Below are 25,980 nucleotides of genomic sequence, written 5' to 3' on the forward strand. Positions count from 1 at the left end.
TGTTGAAAAGTACCGCAACGAAATGCGTGCTGCCCGCGTTTAGAAGCCTGCGCATTGTTCCTCCGTTTAGACGGTATTTAGGTCGCCAGCATTGGTATCTGCCAGCAACCTCTCGCCAAATGAGTATTGCGTTCACCATAACATCGCTGTATTTATGCCGCCGACTTCATTTTTCAATACCCAAGCGAATTCAAGGAACAACAATTAATAACGTGGGGCCCCGTATTATTGCATCAAACACAGGTGTTTCCAGTTTCTTCTTTTGTTTTCATCCTGATTCTTCGTTTACGAATTATGCTCAAGTTGTCATTGATTTCTGTTTCCTCAGAAAGACAATGTTTTAATTAGCTTAAAGAAGAAGGGAATTGCGCTAAAAAAGACACGGACGAGTAAGGACATGGACGGGCGCTTAGGCTTGTCGTAGTGGGCGGCGCGTTTGGCCTAGTTCACCTAAGGATCGATCTCCACACCACTGTGGCACAAAGGCGTATTTTGCGACCAGCCTACTTTGCGCGTTACTTTCCGAAATCTGCAATAACAACGTACATAAGCCCGCTCGACACTTCGTGGACAGCCATCGCACTTATGGGTGCTAAATAAAGCTGCATAGTGGCGGTGCCTTCCGTCTCGAGGCTATTCGCTTCACAAAAGCAAAGACTCATTTGGCTTGAAGCCAGTTTTGTTTCGATAGCCGCATCCTCTCTCCATACTTCTCCACTGAACGCTGCGCAGAGGCATTATCAGGATGGCTGCAGACCACGTCATTTAGTTCGCACTGTTGAGAATCATGACATTTCTTGCAGCCTTTCTGCGTGGGCCAAGGGTGAACAGACGCTGGCGCCGCCGGGATGTTCATAGGTTTCACTTGGAAACTTTCACATTTTTACTTGCGATGTTTCTGATCACTCAAAGCACTTTGGGAGGTCTTTACAACGCAACGACGGCATTTGCCAGCACAAATAAAAAAAAATGCTTTAAGTGTTCTTGTTCTTCAGCCCGTTGTTGCCACAAAAAACCGTCAAGTTAATTCCACTGTTATGATATGAGGTTCAGGACATGACGGCACCGCAACTTCTCTGGAAAATGTTGGTACTGAAGACCCCGCCCCTATGAGCGTTATCCTTTTGGAAATAAAGAGAGAGAACCGGTCATTAACTGGGCGACCATTACAAATGCCTAGAAAATCGTTAAATTTTCGACTCGATGCGATGGGTCGGACCGTGTGATGGTGAAAGCTGACATCGATCAGGTTCCAGAAGATTCGGAGCTGGTACTGCGCCTATTATACTGTATAACAGTATTAGTGTTTTTCTCCCCACGCCAATTAACGCGTCTTAGCCTCGAAAATTCACCCGAACCACTTATAGTGATCATCAGTGCTCCCTTGTGGATAGTCTTCTCAGTGTTTATTTGCTGTAAGACTCCATTTCAGAAAACTATTCCGGCACAAATGAAACGCTTACTGCATCGTAACATTCACCATGCGGCACGCTTTCTCTTGCGTGGAAGCAGCCAGTTGCTGAAACGCTCAATGATAAAATTATTAGTTTACAGGAAATTACTTGAGCACACACACACGAATAAGTAAATTGAGCTCTTATGAGCCCAGCTTAAACGTTGCGGTAGTCAGCGGCCGATGGGTAGCTGAAATTATGTGCCCAAAGGAAAGTGCTTCCAGGTACCACTGTGCGTGCGGGCATCTAGCTCCTCAGGGCTATTAAACCTGGCGCCACCGAGACGGTCCGCCTTGCCATCGCCTAACGGTCATTCGCTCACCACTGCACTGTCCGGCCAGAGTCCTCTAATGGTGAGGGTCAGCCGAACGAGTTGTGACAACTTTTCATCTAAGAAGACACCCGGGGTTAGGTTCACACCTCTGCTCCAGCACAAATGTTACAATAATAGTCTCCGTACGAACACTTGCGGGGCATGATATACACTGACAAGACCTGGGGACGGTAGCCAGGGCGCCGGCGTTTCAGGCCGAGAGCTGAAGTAAGAAAACTTGTGTGAACCTGACGCTCACTGCAGACGCCCCATGGACAGGCATAGCCCCCAGCGAGGACTGCGAAATCGGCGCTCTAGGAATGATGTTAGCGCGGGATGCGCAGGCTCACGGTTCATGGTGAGAGTGACCGACGTGGAGGCCGGCCTGGTCAGGTTGCTGTTGCTCGCCTCGCAGGTGAACACTGCTCCCAAGTGGTCGCGCCGCAGGCTCCTCACGTGCAGCGTTGCCTTCTTCACTCCCTGCTCGCTGCGGTGAAACACGTGGTGCAGGTGCGTGGAACCCTGACGCCATGTCACTCGGGGCTCGGGCTTGCCTGCACAACGAGCCGAACACGCGGCTCTCGTCAGCGACGAAAGGAAAGGCGGTGGAAGGCGGCACTCAGCGATGGCCTGAGCACGTATGCCTCCTCGGCCCGCACGTATTAGTTATGCTCGGCTACGCTTTACACGCGAAGATAGAGCCGAGAAAACAATGCTAGTCGGAAAAGGACGGGGAGGGAAGGGAGACCGACAGGAAGACAAAGGGATCCATGGCGGATGGCGAGCAGCGTCGCCCGTCTCCCGTTACCCGCGTAGATGCATATACGCTCTACCATTGACGTAAGCGGGCGCTGGTTGTCTTGGTGGTTGCTTTGCACTAAACGTTGCTCCCTGCGTCCGTCCTCAACAAAGGGTGCTATGGGGCTGAGTTAGTTGCTTTACTTCTTTGAAAGAAACAGGCAGCTTTCACTTGTTCTATATGCGCATTATATAGCTTTATATGTGCATCGAGAGCGGATGTGGTTAAAAAGAAGGAAACAAAGCCAAGTGACAGGGGAATCAAAGCTATATGAGCTGTAAGCTTTGGTTACGTTGCCAGAGAGAAAAGAGGAAAGCACAGAATAAATACTAAATTTAGTGGAGAGCGTAAAGGCACCGTATACTTTAAGTGAGGCTGCTTCGAGAAGTCTACCTATGAAATACTAGGAAGCGTTGCAGTAAATTCGAGCTGTTCCGTAAAGAATCGAAAACAGTGCGTCTATACCATCACAAAATAATAGAGGTGCACAAGTCATCAAACACATGCTCTGGCGATGGACTTTGCCATTAATATTAAGTAGTGAGAACTACGCTCGTGCTTCGAGTTTTTCAACAAGCTTCTGGAGCACCTATCGCCAGTAATAACTCAAAGCTAAACAATGTTTAAGACGCATTTTCAGTCTTTTCTTTCAATCATGTTATCTGTCAGCAACCTATACTGATGAAAGGCAATTTTGGCAAAGCGCAGCGAAAGTTTGGACATATAAAGCAGAATAAAAATTGAACAGAGTGAAACCTCAGAGGAGATAATAAAATAAAAACATAAAAGAGAAACCATGGCATCGATATTATCTGACTACAATGAGCAATTATTTACTAGCATTTTGTTTGAGGGTTGCCACGCGGACACCGCCTGTCCAACCACCAGCGTCACTGCTTACGTGAATAAGAAAGTATCCCGGTTTCTGAGTTATCTGAGCTCTTGCAGTGATCTTAATATTGGCCTACTTAACAAAAGTTCGCTTGTTTTGACTCTATACAGAATCGCATTAACCCATTAGCACCCACTCTACAAGGAGTAGTACACTTGGTTTCGCATCCCTACCTCTTGAGCATGTGAATATTTCTCATTGGCTATTTCCGTTACTTTGTACCAAGTGGGCACGCATGCATACCATAACATAAAATAGAATCTACTGTTTCATCCAAATCTGAAAATTTCGCGCGAATTCCCGCAATACTGCGGACTCGCGCCGAATTGGGGTGAGTACTCGCTTTTCATTTATTTCTGCTCGCCTGCTTTATATATTTGCATTGTTCTTTTTACTGTGTTTAGTACATATACTGAGTGTGTTACAAACAAACTGTCGAATCTGAGGCTTTATTTAAAAGAACCGAACACGCATAAAAATTTAGTGTGCCTGATTTAGTACACTGGGCGTTCGCAGTTACAAATCGGCGTTTTTTTTTCAGTCGTGTTCTACATGGATACAGAGTTTTTCTTCTGAAGGAAACCGCTTTGTCGCTCGCGCAATGCTCTAGGATCACTCGAGAGTGGAGAAAACGTAGAAGAGGGCATTAACATCATGATTGTGCCGCCAAAACCAGCAGAAGAAACAGATGAAGAGCAAGGTAATGAAAACACCGATGCTTTCCCCGTGAACGACGTCTGCAGTTAGCGTAGGTTAGCAAAGCCTGCAACAATATTCCTCCAAAATAGTTTCATTGCAATAGAACCACTGAGGGCACCTTAACTGCACTCGCGGTGACAGCGTTGCAGTTGCCGTGCTTGCTGGGTTTCACTTTATGTATGTCTGGACGCTCAAGTCAGATAATCATGGTCCAATACCACGAAAAATAAGAAAACAGCTGCGATGCCGATTTCGTACAGCCCGAGAATCACGTAGATGTGAGAAGTGCACGACCACTTTGTGCCTACAAGAAGTGTGCTTTGAAAAATTTCATACAAGGAGTTAGAAGCTCCTTGTAATCAAAAGTGCCTTGGCCATTCAAGCCCCATGCGCACAGTGCACGATTTGTACTTCATTGTACTTTGAGGATCCATAAATATTTATAAATCCACGCTATTTTCGTTCACCAATGACCTTCTTGTACAGCTGCCGAGCCCCAACGCACTTTTGCTAACGCTGTTCATTGTACGCTCATCATTCGTTCACTGCTGTTGCTATGTGGAGACATTGAAACTAATCCGGACCCTGGTACAAACGCCGTCCTAAAGAAACTACAAAAACGAAAACTGCCGGTAAAACAAAAATAATTTCCGAAATTTAGTACTTTAAGAACCACACCCTTGCAACTGATAAAACATTAAAAGATTTAAACAAGCGAATGACAAACCTTGAAACTCATTACCAACAATGTGTCCCTGTTCAGTGCGAATTGGCCTGTTTGTGAAGTGACATTGCATGAAAAATCAGATTGGTAAACGAGAAGCCCTCCTAGGTGCAGCACAAAATTATCACAATGCAACAATCTCATTTTCATTACGTCTTACATGATACTAAGGCCTCAGAATCTTTTTAACCGTTGGAACAAATAATCATCCGCCATTGATAAGAACACTTATGTATCAACATCGACTTAAAAAAAATGTTCAAGCTCATCGCTCGAGTCACCATTGAACTGACCACTCCCGCCCTATTAGTCGTCAGATTCACCTTCCAACAAACGGAAAAATTCATTTTGTCCCATGGCCAGAAATATATAGGCACTAACTGCAATGTTGGTGAGGACATTTGACGTGCCGACAGTACTGGACGAAAGGATCTGCTGGCCTTTGCGAAAGCGTCATCAACTCCTTTTACGCATCAGGCGCTCTAAATTTAATTCAAATGGTTTATTTTCAATCAACCATCGCAAACCGTGGAAAAAAGAAATGGCAATTCCGTCACCACGAGAATAAAGAGGCTGTTCCCAGAACACAAATAACAATAACCTTTCTTTTTCTGATCTTTACACTGCTGCTCGAACTTGCTGAAACGAGAACTCGTGTCCAACAGTTCCTGGTCTTCTGAAAGTAATTTCTTGATACTAACGGAAAGGTGGATTTCATGTGACGTACCTTATTTTGAGATACTAGCCGATTTACTGAACTTTCATGTTTTTATGAAAGAATCCTGAGAATTCGAGAAAAGGAGAAGTTTAATCGCCGATTACGAACACTTTTTAGTATCTGTAATTAAGACCACACGCGACCTAGAAACATTTTGGTTACGTGGTCATGAGAAAGTCACTCCAGTAAGTCGTACTCAGTGTCTGTCGAGGGACAACACCCCCCCTTCGCCACTTGCCTAAGATTTGAATTGTCGTTTCCACTTAAACTTTAGGAAATTCTAAGCCATGCAGATGACATCTCACACTATTAGCCATAGTGATGCAAGATACTTTCTCCAAGGGTGATTTATGTTGAATCCAACTAAATCGTTAACGAACGAACGCGTGTGACTGTTGCTCATAAAATATTCTTCACTGATCACACACACACACACACACACACACACACACACACACACACACACACACACACACACACACACACACGCACACACACGCACACGCACACACACGCACACACACACACACACGCACGCACACACGCACGCACGCACATACACACACACACACGCACACGCACGCACCCGCACGCACAAGCACACACACGCACACGCCGAGGCAAATAAAATAGCATTGCCCCACCGGATAGGCTTTTTTTTATCAAACTAGCTGACTAGAGGCAAGAAGCATGCAGAAGGGCATCGGGCTCCGGTGGAGTCGGGCTTGTGCAGTGAAAGTAGATAACCGAATGAGAAGGGTGGTGCCAGCGTCTGCGATTGGGCGGCCTCTTCTTGCTGTTTTCGGTGTCTGGTAGAAAGTGGCAGCGGCGTGCAACGGTAGGGTAAAAGTGCCGCTAAAACAGATCTTCATCGAAGAAAACTCGTCATAGAAGAAAACGTTGTCGAGCCGAAAGGCCTCTATAACGTTGTACTGCTAGGGGAAAAATATTATACGCAAATAAATCCATTTACTCCGGCAGCTCTGAGTAGCCAGTGCCAGAGCGATCGGCAGGTAGCCGATCACTCTTCATCTTCTAGCCATTTCTGAACGAGGCAGACTCTCGTTATTCCGAAACAAAATTCAGTTTTGTTCGGCATATTAATGCTTTAATGCGTACTCGTCAGTTTTACGCAGTGAGTTTTCGCGGTTTTGTGCCGCCGCGAGACAAACAGGCGAAGTAGTTGAAGGGGGTGCAACCGCAGAGTGCTGCTGGGGAAACTGGCGTAGAATGAGAACTAATTATTTTTCTTTTGTTTGGTCTAATCATGTATAATCATTGTTTGCATGTCACATCAGATGGGGAGCTGTTGCGGTTTTAATGACGTCACGGGATAGACAAGCGAAGTGGGTGTGAACCAGAAAGCTTTTGACCAATCGAGAAGGGCTGATGGCAGAAATGAAAAAAAAAGTTTGCAATAGCTTTACGTTAAAGCGCCGCTATCTTTCGTTTCGTTAGAAAAGCGAGCCCTCAGTCGCGCTGGCACTGACTGCCATCTAAGTAAGCTACTGCTTTTAAACGTGTGCAGAAGCACGACGTATCATACAACGTGGTATACACGCGGTACCAATTTACAAGTTTTTGTTAGTGGTCTGCATAGCGGTATGATTAAAGCACCGTCTCGCGAAGAAACGGCAAGAAGGATCTGCTTGTAAGCAACAAAGCAAACGCTACAAAGGTCACTCGTGTCTGTTCGGGAAAGCAAGCTGGAGACGACTTGAAGGGTGGTCCGCGTAGCTAACTGTTCTCTGAAGAGTTGGGCTTCGCTGCTTCGGGTTAGTTCACGTTCTTGTTAATTTGTGGATTGCAGCTTAGACTTCGACATGTTCGTAATTGCGACATATGTGTACAACAGCTGAAACATGGGCGCATTTTCACCAGTTACTCAAGCGGATCGGTTGTAGAGTGTAATTGTATCATTGGTTCTCCATTTACGAGGAGCACACGTTGTCATAATATCGCGTGGAGAGGCACAATACAATGCATCTTTCTTTCTGTGCAAAGAGCGTCATCGCTATGAAAGTACACAAGGCAGTTGTTGCAGGCGCTTCCCAGCACGCCGATCTACACCGTCACTCAAGCCCGCTCCACTACAACACACATGGCGGGAACGTTGACGCGTGAGAAGAGCATTTTTAGCTGTTCCGCGTGTTTATGCTCGACGTATTTTAACGCGAAACATACAGAAACCCACGAAGTACTTTAGACTACTGCCACAAAAACTGTTGGATCCGTCTAACGTACCCACAAAAAAGCTGAAGGGATACTCCTGACGTACCTTTATCCACAGTCTTTAAAAATTGGCCCCTTCGTCTGTTTCTAAACAGCTTAGAATTGGAACTATCGGTTTACAGAGTCAGCTTAAATTAGCAGATGCACATGTCATAAAGTGCTGGGAAATGGAAGCACTTATATATTGTGTGGTTAGCCACCGATTTCAGACAAACTATAGTGAAGAGTGAGAAATAAACTGGACTTCTTCAACAAGCATTGGCGTGATTTGCACTATTCTAGTATAAGTGGAGTACTTGACTGAACCGCCTCGACTTCGAACATAAGATATAGAATGAATCTCATCAAGTAGCCGGCTTCTATCACCACAGCTCCACATTACCTTTTCATCATCATCATCATCATCATCATCATCATCATCATCATCAGCCTAGTTACGCCCACTGCAGGGCAAAGGCCTCTCCCATACTTCTCCAACTACCCCGGTCATATACAAATTGTGGCCATATTGTCCCTGCAAGCGTCTTAATGTCATCCGCCCACCTAACTTTCTGCCGCCCCCTGCTACGCTTCCCTTCCCTTGGAATCCAGTCCGTAACCCTTAATGACCATCGGTTATCTTCCCTCCTCATTACGTGTCCGGCCCATGCCCATTTCTTTTTCTTGATCTCAACTAAGATGTCATTTACCCGCGTTTGTTGCCTCACCCAATCTGCTCTTTTCTTATCCATTAATGTTACACCCATCATTCTTCTTTCCATAGCTCGTTGCGTCGTCCTCAATTTCAGCAGAACCCTTTTCGTTAGCCTCCAGGTTTCTGCCCCATATGTGAGTACTGGTAACACACAGCTGCTATACACTTTCCTTATGAGGGATAGTGGCAACCTGCTGTTCATGATTTGAGAATGCCTGCCAAACGCACCCCAGCCCATTCTTATTCTTCTGGTTATTTCAGTCTCATGATCCGGATCTGTGGTCACTACCTGCCCTAAGTAGATGTATTCCCTTACCACTTCCAGTGCCTCGCTACCTATCGTAAACTGCTGTTCTCTTTCGAGACTGTTAAACATTACTTTAGTTTTCTACAGATTAATTTTAAGACCCACCCTTCTGCTTTGTCTCTCCAGGTCAGTGAGCATGCATTGCAATTGGTCTCCTGAGTTACTAAGCAAGGCAATATCATCAGCGAATCGCAAGTTGCTAAGGTATTCTCCATCAACTTTTATGCCCAATTCTTCCCACTCCATGCCTCTGAATACCTCCTTTAAACATGCTGTGAATAGCATTGGAGATATCGTATCTCCCTGTCTGACGCCTTTCTTTATAGGGATTTCGTTGCTTTCTTTGTGGAGGACTACGGTGGCTGTGGAGCCACCATAGATATCTTCCAGTATTTTTACATATGGCTCATCTACACCCTGATTCCGTAATGCCTCCATGACTGCTGAGGTTTCGACTGAATCAAACGCTTTCTCGTAATCAATGAAGGCTATATATAAGGGTTGGTTACATTCTGCACATTTCTCTATCACTTGATTGATAGTGTGAATATGGTCTATTGTTGAGTAGCCTTTACGGAATCCTGCCTGGTCCTTTGGTTGACAGAAGTCTAAGGTGTTCCTGATTCTATTTGCGGTTACCTTAGTAAATACTCTGTCGGCAACGGACAGTAAGCTGATCGGTCTATAATTTTTCAAGTCTTTGGCGTCCCCTTTCTAATGGATTAGGATTATGTTAGCGTTCTTCCAAGATTCCGGCACGCTCGAGGTTATGAGGCATTGCGTATACAGGGTGGCCAGTTTTTCTAGAACAATCTGACCACCATCCTTCAACAAATCTGCTGTTACCTGATCCTCCCCAGCTGCCTTCCCCTTTTGCATAGCTCCTAAGGCTTTGTTTACTTCTTCTGGCGTTACCTGCGGGATTTCGAATTCCTCTAGGCTATTCTCTCTTCCACTATCATCGTGGGTGCCACTGCCATTCGCACCCCTGCAAATGCCATACTATTCATGGCCACCCGTTTATTTAAAATATGCACTAGCAGCCACTTCTGCACCATAAAAAAATAAGATGAACCCTTATTTACCGGTATATTATCCGAATGACGTGAAGAACGGGACACAAATGAAAAGACAGAACACGGCACTGGACAGAGTGGCGACCAAGCACGGCCGGCATGCGCGAGAGTACGTTGTAACAGAGGCAGCCTCACTGAGACGATCACGGAAACGCCGAGCAAATTCCACCTCCACAGCGACAAAGCGTAGTGTATCGAGTCTCATTTTGTGCGCTGTATAAACTCATCCATCTTTTCAATGCGACAGCTTGTAGAGAACTTTCGCTAAATTCTGTATTTATATGATTTGTGCAGAAATGAAAAGTAAGCTTTGTTAAACATCAATGTTCAAACTCGACCCTAACGGCGTGCTCCCTTCGAAACGGCTCCGAGAAAACAAAGACATTTGTTTCCAAGATTCACGCAGGGCAAAACCCGAAGGCTAAATGCTGTTGGCAAAGCGATGACTTAGCAAACCACACACCGTTTGAGGCCTATCGCGTGACGTGCGCTGCATGCCTTATCACGAGACGCGTCTGTGCAAACATGTTCTTGCTCGTGGAGACTAATGACTTCTCTAAGTCACCGTATAGTTGGAGATTAGTCCTCTGGTCGGGCCCTTCATTGCGCGCCAAGGTCATCATTTCAGCCAAGTGGGCTTTGTCGCGCTTGACTTCCTGCGAGTTTGTAGACGCTTCAGTGTGACTTAGTACGGCTCGATCTGGACTGATGTCACAGATCAATAGGCCAAACATATCTGTTTGCAAAGATATAGACACGAATAGAAGACGCATTGAACTGTAGAATTTGAACGATTTGTGCCAATTTTTTCTTCTTCTATCGCTTTCAGGAAGGCGTGTTTTTTAGAGCGCAGCTCTTAAGGCGCCTGTTCCTGCATTGAGCGTCGGCCTCCCTCGGCGTCCGTCGGCGTAACGGAGCGAACTAGCACAGCGAAGGATGAAAGAGCGAACGCGGAATGCAGCGGCGGTTGAAAGGCGGCGAGAGTGAAGAGGGCACGAGAAGGAAACCGGAGCAGGAGGGTGCAGCGGAAGGCTGAAGAAAAAAGCAGAGAAGAGTATGGCAAAATGGGTGAGGAGGAAAGTGGAGGGCAGCATGAGACCTGCTCCAGGGCGGCGACCTTGGGAGGTATTCTGTAAGAGTCCACCTAGTGAACATGTTCATTTCGTACGTTGTTAAAGTTGTGATTGGCTGGGCTGGGCTGCGCATCCGCAGGAACCAAGAGCCACAGCCAATCAGCACTTCAGCAGAAGATGAAGTGGACATGTCCACTAGGTGGATGCTTACAGAATATCTCTCCGGGCATGCAGAGAGTACGTGCACCGATACCATATATGGAAACAAAGCGCTGGCGTGGGCTTCGGACCCTCTGCGCATGCGCCACTTCACCTGCGCTGCCTCCGCTATAGAGAATGCGCTCCGAGCGACCAACGCGTTCCTGTGTTCCCGCTTTCTTTCTGAAAAATGAGTGGCGCGACCGGTTGAAATGCTTCATATGCCTCTGCTGCTAAATGAGCTGCCGAGCAGAGGCTCAGCGCCACCGCCGAGAGGACCCTGTGATTCACAATCCAATTCTTTGTCACAATATGTCGTGAATTCAAAACACCTAAAAAGCTGCGATCAAGCTTCCCGTTAGGAAGTATCCTAATCGTCGGTGATTTTTTTCCAAAGAAAACTTTAATTAATTTGATTATGGGGTTTTACGTGCCAAAACCGCTTTCTGATTATGAGGCATGCCGTAGTAGAGGGCTCCGGAAGTTTCGACCACCTGGGGTTCTGTAACGTGCACCCAAGTCTAAGTACACGGGTGTTTTCGCATTTCGCCCCCATTGAAATGCGCCCGCCGTGGTCAGATTGCGAACATGGTAGGACTGGTCAAATAATGAATTGGAAGAAAATTCTACACAGGGTGCCTAAGAGTGAGCCATTTTTGTTGAATGACAGCAAATTATTGAACAGCAATTATCTGCGCCGCGCGTTCACTCAGAAACTGCACCTTCTGGGCAACTGCGGCAGCTATGCTGTAGCAGAATCATTCAGCAGGCCTCCCGCCCATCGTTCTGCCTCCCTACAGATACTCCAGTAAGCGTTTTTCTCCATTTCGTATACGAAAAAGAATCGAACATTCGACAACTTGGAATACTGAAATCTCGAATCGAGTTTGAATCTAATAGCAGGAACTATCGATTCTTATTCAACATTTCTAATATTTGCGCACCGATACTTGTTAGTCTTCGTGCTTTTATTGCTAGCATATTTCAAATTCAAGGATAAATTCGCGGGTTTTTTAGTTTTTGCTTATGAAGCTTAACTTTCTTTAGTGTTTATCTTTGCTCTTTATCGTCTTTGTTTAATTTCAGTGCTCCGTAGCAGAAAGGATGCAGGGCTGGAGTGGAGCAACTGCAGGGATGAATATCGCAGTGCTAGAAGCACATTTATAATACCCTTATCATAAAGTGTTGCAGCATATCGCAGCAACACTAACAATACGCGACGCGCAGTTGTTTCATTATTTTTTTTCCTTCTTCGTCTTCTTAAAATAATACGAAGGACGCTATATCAAGTAAGGCAAATGATATCGTAAAAGCAAACTATATTTTTATTCGGTGTAATGCATTTTTAAGAAGTAAAAAATTTATCCTTCCCTCAAGACCTGATATGATCGTGTTAAATTTCCTAATTTATCAAAATAAGCTAACTTATCAAAATCAATGAATAGCTCTGTCAACTGATCCTACGTGGATTCTCATTATTGCCAAGCTCAAGTTACGCGGGAACCTATACACACTGTGAAAATGTGAGCTCCATGTTCAGACCGTCACTATTTCAGCTGAGGAAGGTTTAACGCGCAGTTGTTTCATTATTTTTTTTTTCCTTCTTCGTCTTCCTAAAATAATACGAAGGACGCTATATCAAGTAAGGCAAAATGATATCGTAAAAGCAAACTATATTTTTATTCGGTGTAATGCATTTTTAAGAAGTAAAAAATTTATCCTTCCCGCAAAACCTGATATGATCGTGTTAAATTTCCTAATTTATGAAAATAAGCTAACTTATCAAAATCAATGAATAGCTCTGTCAACTGATCCTACGTGGATTCTCATTATTGCCAAGCTCAAGTTACGCGGGAACCTATACAGACTGTGAAATTGTGAGCTCCATGTTCAGACCGTCACTATTTCAGCTGGCGAAGGCTTATCGCCGAAGGATGCTTAAGTGAATACGCGGGAAAATATCTTCGACTGCTGCTACGCCTATTGCTAGCAAATTCAGCCGCTCTTCTAAACACAAAGCGGTATGCATATGTTATCATGGCCATTGTCGTCTCAATGCGGAACCGATTTCCGCATAATGGGGCAAAAATGTGATTGCGCACGCCCCGTTTGCCTAGAGAGCGACATTTTCATGCAGACACGTTTTTCCTGCATTCAGCGGGCCCGAAAAAACCTGCCCCGCCTCGTGAGAGTATTGAAAGTGAGCCTCCCCTTAGGGGAGCGCGCGCAGCGTGCTACGTACAGCCGAAGCGCCAGCGAAAACCGCGGTGGAATCTACTCAATCTTCCGGGTCGGCGTCACGTGCTTCAAAATTAATTATTTATTTTGCATACTGCAGCCAAGGGCTATAGGTAGAGCCAAGGGCATAGACAAGGGCTATAGCAGGAGTGGGTGCCACAGAAGATTCACCGAGGACGAACATCCACACGAATGTTACAAAAACAATAAGTAATGGCACAATGCATAGTAGAATCAATTGCAGAAATAAAAGCATTAGGGAGAAAGGAACGCACATTATATGGTAACAAATTCCAAATGCCAACTATTCCGGGATAAAAGTTCTACTTAAATGAATTATTGCATACGTGGAAAGGTGACAGAGTAAGTTCGGGGTAACTTCTGGTAGAAGTTTTCTTGACGAATGTTACGCGCGCATAGTTTGATAGACTACAGGAAGAATAATGATATTATACAGAAAGTTTAGGCATTCCACGTCGCGGCGCATCGGGAGTGGTGTCAAATTCAAGGAAGGAAGAGCAGCAGAGGTTGACAAGTATTGGTCGTGTCTGTGGCTTATGAAGCGCACAGATTTTTACTGCACATATTCAGTTTTACTATAACATCACACTGGTTGAAAGGGCACCAAACAACAGAGCCGCATTCAAGTACAGGACAGATCAATGTTCTAAATAAAAGTAGCTTCGTACTTTTAGGAGCTGGAGAAAGCGTGCGCTTTGTATATCCAAATTTTTGAAGCGGTTACCATGCGTACGTGCTCTGACCACGATGTAGGTAAATATAACGCCAAGGTATTTGCACCTATGTTCTCTAATGAACGAGGATTTGCTTAATGAATGGTCAAAACACAGCGTGGATTATGTTAGTAAAGGACATTACTACTTTTTTTTTTGTGCAATTGATATTCATCTGCCAGGTTTCACACCAGGTCTTGTTTACATCATATAGCACAGAATCGTCAGAATACAGACGATCTTTAGAAGCTATGTCATTTGCAAAATCATTATTGAAGATAAGAAAAATATAATGGGCCATGTACTGAGCCCTGTGGGACATGAGACGGTAGAGTAGCGGTAAAGGTGTTCACAGAAAAACGCTGACGAATTCTGTGCAATTGGCAAGGAAGCTATAAATCAAGTCTTTTAGTGAGAATTCTTGAATATAGCGCAGAGCTTTAACAGGAGTTTGGAGTGAAGTACGGTATCGAACGCCTCCGACAAATAATGATGATAGCATCCACCTGAAGCCCGAGGTCTAGTTGATAGGGAATGACATGTGTAAAATTCAATGAGTTTGCTTACCATACAATAAACATGCCGGGAAACTCTGTTCTACGTTTGACAGCGAACTGTTAGCCCTAAAAAAGTGAGCGTGCTGACGTGCTGATTGCAACATCGGCAATAAAGCAAGAAGATGAACTACAGGAGGGAATAGTGGCATTATCACATTCAAACACAAAATTATAGTAGGAATTAAATGATGTAGTGATTTTCGATGAGTCACTGATAATTTCATCATTAAGCACGCAAGAAGTGCTAGACAACGTACCAGGCAAGACTGAGCGCCAGAGCTTTCGCGGATTGTTGCTTAATGAATTAGGTAATTATACCAGGAAATAAATGTTTTTGCCGTGTTTGTTTTAAGCCGACGCTTTTCCTCCACAGTGCTAAATCGTGCCAGGCTATCAGGATCATTGTACCTTTTTGCGTGTCTGAGTCTTCTTACGCGGCGAGAAATTTGAGGAAGGTATTAAATGTTTTCTTTTTATTTTAAGCGGGACAAAGCACTGAATGCCTGATTTTACCAGTGTCTCGAAGGCGTGTACCAAAGTATGAAGTTTCGACTGATGTGACTGAAAGAGTGAAAAAAAAGAAAACCGAGAGATGTGTCGTCAGCATGATCTGAATCAGAGAATTTCTTTAGGTGAAATCGTTGTTTTGAAACGCAGCCATCGATACAAGATAGCACAGTCTTGTAATCGGAAATTCATTCCATCGAGTATTTCGAAGATTAAGTAATTCGCTGCAAGAGCATAACTTAGAATAACAAGATCAAGGAGGGAATCGCCTCGAGTAGGACCCTCGACAATTTGGCTCAGCTCACAAGACCAAGAAAAGTTAATCAGTTTAGTACGCGGTGAAGCACTGTGACCAGAAGTTGAAAGTGTACCCCAGTCAACACCAGACACAATAAAATCTCCCATGATTATCAAATTGGACGTGTGGATACTATGGCTGCGCACAAATTCATTGAGCATGTGTGGATTGCCGTACGAGTAAGCAGGTGGACGATGAAAAACAGATATCACTATAGTTTGTTTATGCAGGTAAAGTTTGCACTGTAGTGATTCAGCATTTGCAGGTCCTGAAATTACGGAAAAAAATCAGATCAGACCAAAACAAGAGGGCTACACCACCACCAATGCCAGCCTTTCGTTCTGAGCGGACAGTAGCATAACCCGGAGGGGGGCGGGGGGTTGTAGGGCTATGTAAATTAAGAGTGCAGTACAACATCATGCCGCCATGTTTCGGTTATACCCACAATATGTCGCGAATACGAGGTTGTTAGCGAGAGAATATCGTGAAATTCGTTCACAATAGCTCGAGCACTCAGTTTAGTAAAACGAGCTTGTCAACGGACGGGTGAGGTAGTCAACGAAAGGACGAGGTTAGTGAATCGGAAGTGTTATTGACTCTTAATTACAAGGCTGTCAGCAGATACAATAGCACTAGCGACAATACTAGAGACCACACAATATGAACACTAGAGACAATACAACTAGCGCAAAAGAGCCGAGGGGTCTAGACGGGGGGGGTGAGGAGGAAGGGGGCTCACGCGACACAGCGCGAGCGTCCTGAACTCCGTTGTTTCAGTTCCGGTAACATGCCATGCTTGCGCTGCTTACATTCTACGAGTTCTTGGAAAAGCATCAACTGACCCGAATTTCGTTTTTATCCTGGGGGAGAACAAAGTGTAGAGAGCAGCTGGAAAAGTCTTTGTCGTCGGTGAACGAGCCTACATTAACTCTATAGCTCCTGCGAGCGAACAGTTCATTGTGAGCTCTACAATTGTGAGTCGTGCCCCGCGACTATAGCTCGCAGTCGCCGCGCACAACGTTTCTCAATCTCCGCATCGTTCACTGAGTGAAGCGCCGCAGCGCTCGTACAAAGCAGAGGGCTTTGTCGTTACAGCAGCAGCGACAGTAGTAGGTGAACGCTTGGCCGAGGTGCCGAAATTACGGCTCGCTCAGTGACGGGAACTGGCACGTTCGAGGCGCTGTTTCAGGCGACAGATAATAATAATATTTGAGGTTTTACGTGCCAAAACCACTTTCTGATTATGAGGCACGCCGTAGCGGAGGACTCCGGAAATTTTGACCACCTGGGGTTCTTTAACGTGCACCTAAATCTAAGCACACGGGTGTTTTCGCATTTCGCCCCCATCGATTCAGGCGACAGAGGCGAGGCGTCCAGGCGGAAAGGGAATTCGAGGTATAGAGCGCAAAATTTGACTCGATCCACCCTTTCTTTCCTCTCGGTGCGTGCACACACGTGCGTGAGTGTCTTTACATATCGATGGCAAGTGGCGGCACTATATAACTAAAGAGGGGCTCCGTAAAACGCCAATAAAAGCACCAGTAGAAGCCTGGCAAAACAATGACGGGGAGCCATTCGCTGAGCGCAACTAGTGCACTTCAATAGAGGCGCCGCGGTGCTTTGTTGAACTTGGCGCCAAGCCGGTCGTGGTGGGAACGTGCCGCGCACACCGATACTGGCACAATGCGGGAAGGAGGCGGACGAGTTTCCGCAATAGCAGCACTCGGCACCGCCATCGGAGTCGCTGTCGCGTTTCTGCAACCCCCCCCCCCCCTTTCCGTCCTATTGTCGAAGAACGGCGCGCGAGGCCCGAAAATCAACATACAGAGATAAAGAAACCGACGGCTGATATTGGAAGGGAATGTATGCACGGCTGGAATGAGCAAGGCTATGCGAGGCGCAGTTCGCACCACTGCTTTTCTCACGGTGCATCAGTTACGTACGGGACCTTTGCAGCGACTGCGACGCATGCACTGGAGCAGCACAGGATAAGTTGTCCTTAGTGTTCGCTCGGGCAACTTCTCGCCTCTATGAAGTTCCAGAATAGATAAAAAACACCGAGATGAATGTGAATTGTCTCCTCTGTAACATCTGACGTGAAATAATAAAATTGTTAATGGGTTAAGAGGGGCTATTTTTGAACAGATCACTGAAGGCGCTTCGCTTCGGTCCCAAATGAGCAGAACCAACGAATTTTTACCTGGTGGGCAGGACGGTAAGCACAATGCGAGTTGCTGCTCCAGAATCATGGCCGTGCACGTCGATGGCACAGAAAGCCACGAAACCGTTATGGTAGTATCTCAATTGAACAGGCCTTGGAGACAGTATGTAGACGCGGTGCACACCTTCAAATGTGCGTCAAACTGGTCTCTCTCTTTTTCTGTTCATACCTATGTCCCTTTCCTACAGTGCAGGATGGCAAACCGGACCTGCGTCTGGTCAACCTACATGATTTTCCTATCTTCTGTGTCTCTCTGTTTTTCTCTCTCTCCTGCTTCAACGGGTTCTCTCTTTCTACTTCAACGGGTTTGTATACGGCCAGGACCTCCGGCCGGGATCTCTTTTGGTGAGCATCTGCTGCTGCGATGACTGCCGCGGGCACCCTATTATGGCCCTTACCCCAACTGACTCTCGGAGAGCACACATTCGCCATCTTTCAAGTATCTAGGACTCATTCACAATCGTCGTTCGTAAGTGCTCTTGGTCAGAGGCCGGTCGCGCTTTTGGTAATATTGTGTCCAGCATCAGGATCGGCTAACATTTTCTCTTACAAACAATTGCAGCGTAAGTACCTTGTGTAAGTACGGACCTGGCTCTTACGAACAGCTTTAGCGTAAGAACGTCCTGTGAATGCGGCCCTAGACGTCTGAGGCAAATGGGTTTACTCTTGCTGCAAGATGCATGCGATGACTGCATGCACAGTTACCCCAGCGGCTGAGTTTTATCCGCATGCTGCTCATGTGCTGGTATACTTGTGATTTAATTAGTAACAACTATGTTCACTGTGCTGCACATAACGACATCATGGGTGACTAAGTTTACCGTTTCTTGTACAGCGAGTAATTGTGTCATGCAAGAATCACTAAAAAAATGGCCTGTCTTTCGGGTTTCTAAGCCAGCCCTTCCAAGCCTGCTACCAAGTTTACATCAGGGAACCTACATACGGCCATTTAGTGTCCCACATCTAGAAGCCTAGCCATCGTGTTCCTGATGATGGTCGCAACATCGTTTTTTCCATGACTAACGGGTCATTCCTGCATCGATGGCATTAACCTAGCGGATGGGGTCGCTCGGTCGCCACAGGATGCTAACCAGACAGTACGGATACCTGTGTCCGAAGCAGACCCTGCAAGATAACTCCGGTCACTGGCTCCTAGGGTCACGTTAGCTAACGGAAACTCCTCCAATATCTTCAACTGTCCCCTGCGAATTCCTAATTATTCCCTGCAGCACCATTTACCACAAGATATCTCCCGCTCCTATGATGCGTTATTGAGTCGCTTCTGACTGGGTGTGGCGTTCACAAAGATCTATTCGTTCCTCGCAGTATGCTGCCTTTCATTCAGCTCTTGATTCTTGCTATGCCAATATTATTACCGTAACTGAAACCTGGTTGCACTCCAACATTCACTATGACGAAGCTTTCTCGAACGTCTCGCGTTGTACAGTTTACCGCTGTGATTGCACATCACAGCAGGGTGGTGGTGTACAGGTAGCCATTAAAAAGAGTTTATTGTCGCGACTTATTCTTGTGGATTCACAATTTGAATGTGTTTGGGCCCATGTTGAACTGGGCTATCGTAAACTTGTTTTGGGGTGCATTATCACACTTTTTTTTTACTCGGCCAATTTTTAGTGATTTGCATGACCTACTGAGCACCATTTGAACACAATTTCCAAATGGTCTTTTTTTTTTCTTATGGGAGATTTGAACTTCCCAAACACACAATCGTATTCAGGCCTCCTGCAGCCCAACCACCTTCTGCTGATTGGAACTACTTTTTGAATTTTTGCTCATTGTTTTCCCTTTCACACCTAGTCTCTAATCCGACCAGAATTGCAAAAAAAAACGGCTAACACGCTCTGCTAAGTATGAACGTCCTGCCCTGAACTTCCATCTAATATTTTGTACTTGCCTGGCTTAAGTGATTACCTACTTCTGGAATTTACTATTAACACTCCTATTTCGAAGTACGCTAGCGTCTAAAACTATTCTTGATTGTAAAAAAGTAAGTTTTGAGGCTATTAATCTGAGTTATCGAACTTTCTATACCTCTTTCTTAATGATTTTCATGACCGGACGGTTGATGATAAACGGCAGTGCACGAACTGGAAAACAAGTAGATCACTTTCCATAACGTCTTCTGTAACATAAGCGCTCTTTGGTACAATGTCAATTAAAACGTTAAGCCAATAGACGAAAGCGTGCTTACCACGCCGCCAACTACTAACAGCGTCTACGTGGCAGTCTAAAAGCTTTACTAGAAGTAAATTACTTCGAAAAACATTGCCTGCGACATTTCCTAAATATTACAAACAATTTTAGCGTGTAATAACCGTTCCGGTCACAATAATATTAACGTTGTTCATGCTACTGGGACTACTCTATCGTATGATGAATGTCCCTCTGTCCGTAAAGGTACTTTCTGCAATAAATTTGTTATAGTTTATAATCCATCGCTCCCTACCGTTACAATACGTGAATCCCTTTCCTATGAACCCAAAAATTATTCATCCATGCGGTGTTCCTAAGAATATAGAATCACTTAAGATTTCTGCTAGTCCTGGTGCCTACCTCATTAAATCAAAATGTCTAAAAAACACTGTTTTGTATTCATCGATTATTCTCTCAAAAATTTTTCAGCAGTCTCTTGACACTCCATCACATCCCCGCTGATTGGAAGCTCCGGAAGGTCATTCGACTCCACAAGTCCGGTAAGAAGAATTTGCCTCACAATTACTGTCCCGTCTCCTCAACTAGCGTCTCCTGTTAAGTACTTGAATGTATCCTGTCTTCTCAACTTGCCTCGTTTCTCGAATTCGTCTCATTCTTTTTCTCTGCACAACATAGCTCTCGTAAATCACTGCTCTTGTTAAACCCAACTACTCTCTTTTGCTTACAAGCTACATCAAATGCGCGACCGTATACTTTCTTGGCTGACTGTTTTTCTCGATTACTCAAAGGCATTCATTAAAATCGCTCCTAATCTACTTTTTTTGAAGTTAATTAAATTAAATATAGGTGCCCATCTTGTTAACTAACTCGAGTGTTTCCTGTTTAACCATCTTCAGTTTGGTGAATGCAATGACCGCCGATCACGTAATAAACCTGTCCACTCTGGGGTTCCAAGAGGGTCAGTTTTAGGTCTCCTACTGTCTCGTACATTAACGATCTGCCGGATTGCGTTTCCTCTAACATTATATTGTTTGCTGATGCCTGCGTTATTTTCCGCGAAATTAGCCATGATAACGGCGGTAATGCCTTGCAAATTAACCTTAACGCTATATCTAACTGGTGTAATATGTCGCTTATGGAACTGAACCCTAACAGGTGCAAAGTTGTGCGTGTAACACGAACTACATCTGCCCCTCCCTGCTACTTTCTCAATAAAACAGTTTTGGTATGTTAGTTCACACCGCTATGTCGGCATCAACATAACCTCAACCCTTAACTCGACTATGAATGCTAATGTTATCGTTAACGGTGCTAATCGCATGCTAGGTTATCTCTGTGATAACTTTTCTTCTGCTTTTTATTCTCTCAAGTTGCTACTCTACAAAACACTAGTCAGAACAAAACTTGAATAGGCGTCTTCTATATGGGATCCTTTATCTAACACACTTATTACTTTAGTTGAACTTGTACAGAATAACGCTGCTAGATTTATTCCTTTCAACTATAACCACATAGTTGGCATCACTGACACGGAAAAAGCCCTCGAGCGTCCTTCACTTGGTTACCGACACAAACACTTTCACCATTCTTTCTTTCGTAAAATCGATTCTATTCCACAGCTACGCTCTCAATAATGTTCACGCCATTCTACCCTTCTTCACGCCGCCAAGGCAGGTATTGCGCCATGCCATAGAATAACCTACCTGCACTCTTTCATTCCACGTACTTCAGAGGGCAAGGATCATCTTTCAGGATCAATCACCTCCATTCAAGACCCTGTTGGTTTTCGCGCACTACTAGCTAAGATTGTATCATAAGGCATTCTATATTCTGTATTATTGTTCTTCTCATGTGTACTATTTCTCACACAAGTACAACTCCACCCTGTAATGACTTCGGGCCTTGGAGGTACTAATAAATAAATAAATAAATAAATAAATAAATAAATAAATAAATAAATAAATAAATAAATAAATAAATATTGCTACTTCCTAGACTCCTGCTTGCACAAAAAATAATGCTCAAGTACAACAAAGCCAATTGGACGCCATTAACCATGAGCATCTTAACTTGAAGCCCATGTTTGGCTTGATCCAAATGACGCCTGTCGTGAACATGCCGAAGGAAACGCAATGAGCGTCCTAGACACGTTGACGCCAGGTGTCATTCTGGTCAACTCAAGCATAGGCTTCGAGTTAAGATGCATTTCAGAATACGGGGGTAAGTTCCTTGGTTCCATCTCTTTTTTTTTTTCATCTAAACAACACGGTTTCCCTAAGTCCCTAAGTGACTTTCATGAGAAACTCAACTTCTTTCCTTCAATCAAAAACGTCATGTAATTTTATAATCTTCTTCCATGACTAACTGTGTTTTTCTAGATTACTCGAAAGTGTGTACTAAGTGCTTCCTTTCCAAATTAAATATGGATCCTCATCTCCCTATCTGGCTCGAGCACTTCCTTACTAACCGTCTTCAGTCTGTTGCCATGCAATGGCAAACAATCTACTACTAAGCTCGTACAATCAGGAGTACCACAAGGGCCCGTTACAGTTTCTTGCTGTTCTTGGTATACATGTATACATTAACGACCTTACTGATTGTGTTTTTCTAGTGATCACCTGTTTCGCGAGGACTGTGTTGGGATTCTTAAAATAAACTACAATAACAAGACTGCTGCCTTACACAGCGATCTAGATGCTGCATTTAATTGGTTAACTCGTGACTTACGGAGGTGAATCCCAACACCTGTAAAACTCTCCATTTAACAACAACTGCCACTACCTCTCCCTCTTATCTTCTCAGCAACATGGTTCTTGAATTTCTTTCTTCGTACCGCTATATCGGCGTTCACATTGCTTGAGATCTTAAGTGGACATTACCCATTACCAGTAGTGTTAACGATGTTAATTAACCGCATGCTAGGCTATCTTCTCCCTAACTTCGCTTCTGCTCCTTTTCCTCTAAAATTACTCCTCTGCAAAACTCTCACCAGAAGTAAACTCGAATATGCGGTTTCTATATGGGATGCATTTTATAATGAACGTGTTACTGTGAGTGAACTTGTTCACAATAACGACACCACATTAATTTCTAACGGCTATAACCGCACAGCTAGTGTGACGTCCATGAAAAGCCCCTCCGAACTGCCCTAACTTGCATCCCACCGCAATATCGTCAGGCTTTCTTTGCTTCATAAATCGACTACCATATTCCACAACTTTAATTTCATCTAGTTTCTCCACCTACTCATACAAGGTGTTTCAGTGAACACTTTCAAATATTTTTAAGAATTGCCTGTCACAGATAACACAATTCTAGTCCATGATTTGGTCTACTCGAAGAGGCGAACACACACACAAAAATGAACTGCATGATCAACTAATTAATCCAAATTGACAAATCAAGTTTTTAGCTAATTACCCTATGGCACGTATTGCTATTTACAAATTATAACGGGTGAAACTTCAAGCCATATCCACTTGAAGAAAGTTGTGTACATGACACCATTTACGAGATATGCGCCATCAAACTTGCGGTAAAAGTACACTTTCGTTTCACTTACTTTCTTGGTGAAACGCCGTTTTGTACATTGAAGTACAAAAGTAACTGGAACGCCAATGCATTTCTCCGGAAAAATTCGGGAGTTAGTATGTCGAAAATGGTGTCATCCTGAGATTTAGTTTCAAGTGGATCCACCTTGCGAACTCCCCGGCTGGAAATGTGGGATAAGCTAATTAGTTAAAACTTCGTTAGCCAATTTTTGAGAATTAGTTGATTATGGATTTGAATTTTTGTGCAAGTCCGGCCCTTCAAGTAAACCAGCTCATACACTAGAATAGGGGCTATCTGCCACAGGCAATTTCTTAAAAAAATTGAAAATGTTTACTAACAAACCCGGTATTTATACATGCATTCATCATTCTAATAAGGCCGGTATTAACACATGTCGCGCAAAGGTTTGCTTCTACACATTTATTCCATGGACCTCAGAGTCAGAGCAGTGGAATCACCATCCCGTATCAATCAGTTCCAAGCGAGACAGTGGCTGTTTTTGTGAAGCATTAGATAACATTGCATAAACAGGAATTGCGTGTATAACCAAGAACCACATATAATGCTTTGTTTTGGTGAATCATTAGCTAACATTGTATAACCAAGAACATCTTATGTATTTCTGTATCCAACCGCTCCCCTCTATATCATCTTCGGTCCTTGAGGGTAAAAATAAATGAAGTGAAAGGAGACATAATAATTGGATGAGGTTAAGCTTGGCACCTTTGTGGGGAATAAACATAAGCATTGCATGAGATACCATGTTGTGTATATAGGATGAAAGTAAACACAATTAGGTACCGTGGTTAGTTGTATCGCCTATAATTAACCACTTCACATAGATTCCAATATGTGCATTGGATCTGCAAATTGTTTTCTGTGTTTGTTACTTGCTCTATGTGGAATCTTAATGCACCATTTTCAGACATTTCTTCGAATAATGCTGATTGCTAAGAAGTAAAAGGAAGGAAGGAAGGAAAAAGTGGAGGAGGAAAGGCAGGGAGGTTAACCAGTTTAGCTTAACCGGTTTGCTACCCTTCACATCGGAGTGGGATGGGGGAATGAAAGATGGGGAAGTATGTCTAATAGTATCCATGGGTACCATAAAAAAGATTATACTGACGTTATGAGGATACCTGTGATTACGTATAGAACGGACTGTTGTGGGGACAGTTTTTATATCACGTCAGAATAAAAGTTTACAGAAAATTCTTCTTTGGTGCAAAATTGCATGTGCCACACATATATGAAACCTTCGATGTCTAAAAGTTGGAAGGTTATTGTTCTAATCGTCACTGCAAGTGCCCGTACTATTCTGCCCGTTTAGAATACATTACGTCATTCGCTTCTAATTAACTATTTCGATTCTTCTAAGGTAATTTTTATCCATTTCTACTCGTTCACGCCATGTAAAGAAGCAAACCAGGCCCGCGTATCGTTTACTTCGTTGTTCTTCCATGCTGTCTCCATCGCTCTGCAGACAGCAAATTGACAATTTTTAAACGCATCATCAGCAAACCGGACACCTATGGTGACTTTCCTGAGTAAGCTTTTCAAGAATATTAGGAGCACTGCACCACAAGAAACGACGAATCTTAACTCCCCTATAGGGCACACGAGCAGCAGTCCTATCGGCATCTGATGCCATAAGCCGTCGCAGCGTTTCCGCTCAGATTGGGTTCAAGGCGCATGCCATGAGCAAAATGCCGAGGCTTCCTGCAGCGAGTATTTTGCAAATTCTCGGTTAAGTTGAGTCTCTAAAATTCTTTTTTGCCTGTCCCTCCACTACAATGGTTAAGCCTACATAAAAATTTGGCGAAAACTTACAATAGAAAGAACAAGAAAATAACTCCCATGCTTTGAGCCATGGTCGACGTTCACTTTTGCTAAACTACCACTTGCGGAGTCCATTGCGGCAGCGGTTCGCGTAGTGATACTCGTTGTGGAGTTCAGTCCATTGAGCCTTACATTCATGAATAAAAAGAGTGAACCCTGTCAGGCTACAAGAGAATACTTACATTTGGTGCCGAAAGAAAAGTTGGCGGAGAGAAAATTGGCGTGGAGGGTATACCGGACGGGCGTTTGCCTCAGCCTCATTACCTCCTAAAACCGTACAGCTCGCGCGAATGATACCAATGCTCTTCTGATGCATGTTTAGAGACAAATAATTAAACCAGTCGTAGACCCATAGTGGAGCTGCAACGAAAGCTGAACGAGCAGTCGCTTCCCAAAAGCGAGGAGCAAAATGAAATGAATTGCTTGCATCGCGAAGTTGACAAAGACCGGTAATATAGCGACGCAGGGAAGACAGCACGAATGAAATTTCCCGAGGTTGAATGGCTTAGTTGGATGGAGTATCACGAATGACCAAACCAGTTCTGCGAATGACGACCCGACCAGTGCGTGCACAGCATACTTTGTGTGATATGATGCAGTGTTTATATGTTTAAATAATTAAAGGTTTCTGAGGCAGAAAATAGAAACGTCAAAAACATCTGCATTTGGTGTTAGTATAGTTA

The 25,980-nt window shown here is 44.3% G+C and overlaps 1 protein-coding gene across 1 annotated transcript in view; it reads right to left on the minus strand.

The window, feature by feature from the left end:
- The window catches only part of LOC135902989 (neural cell adhesion molecule 2-like), a 422,685-nt gene that overhangs the window by 20,626 nt on the left and 376,079 nt on the right, over positions 1 to 25,980 (minus strand). Inside the window, exon 4 of the mRNA XM_065433320.2 lies at positions 2,118 to 2,321. Within this exon, the coding sequence (XP_065289392.1) occupies positions 2,118 to 2,321 (204 nt within the window). The remainder of the gene's footprint in view (positions 1 to 2,117; positions 2,322 to 25,980) is intronic.

The sequence above is a fragment of the Dermacentor albipictus genome, chromosome 1, assembly GCF_038994185.2.
Source record: "Dermacentor albipictus isolate Rhodes 1998 colony chromosome 1, USDA_Dalb.pri_finalv2, whole genome shotgun sequence".
Taxonomy (NCBI): Eukaryota; Metazoa; Arthropoda; class Arachnida; order Ixodida; family Ixodidae; genus Dermacentor; species Dermacentor albipictus.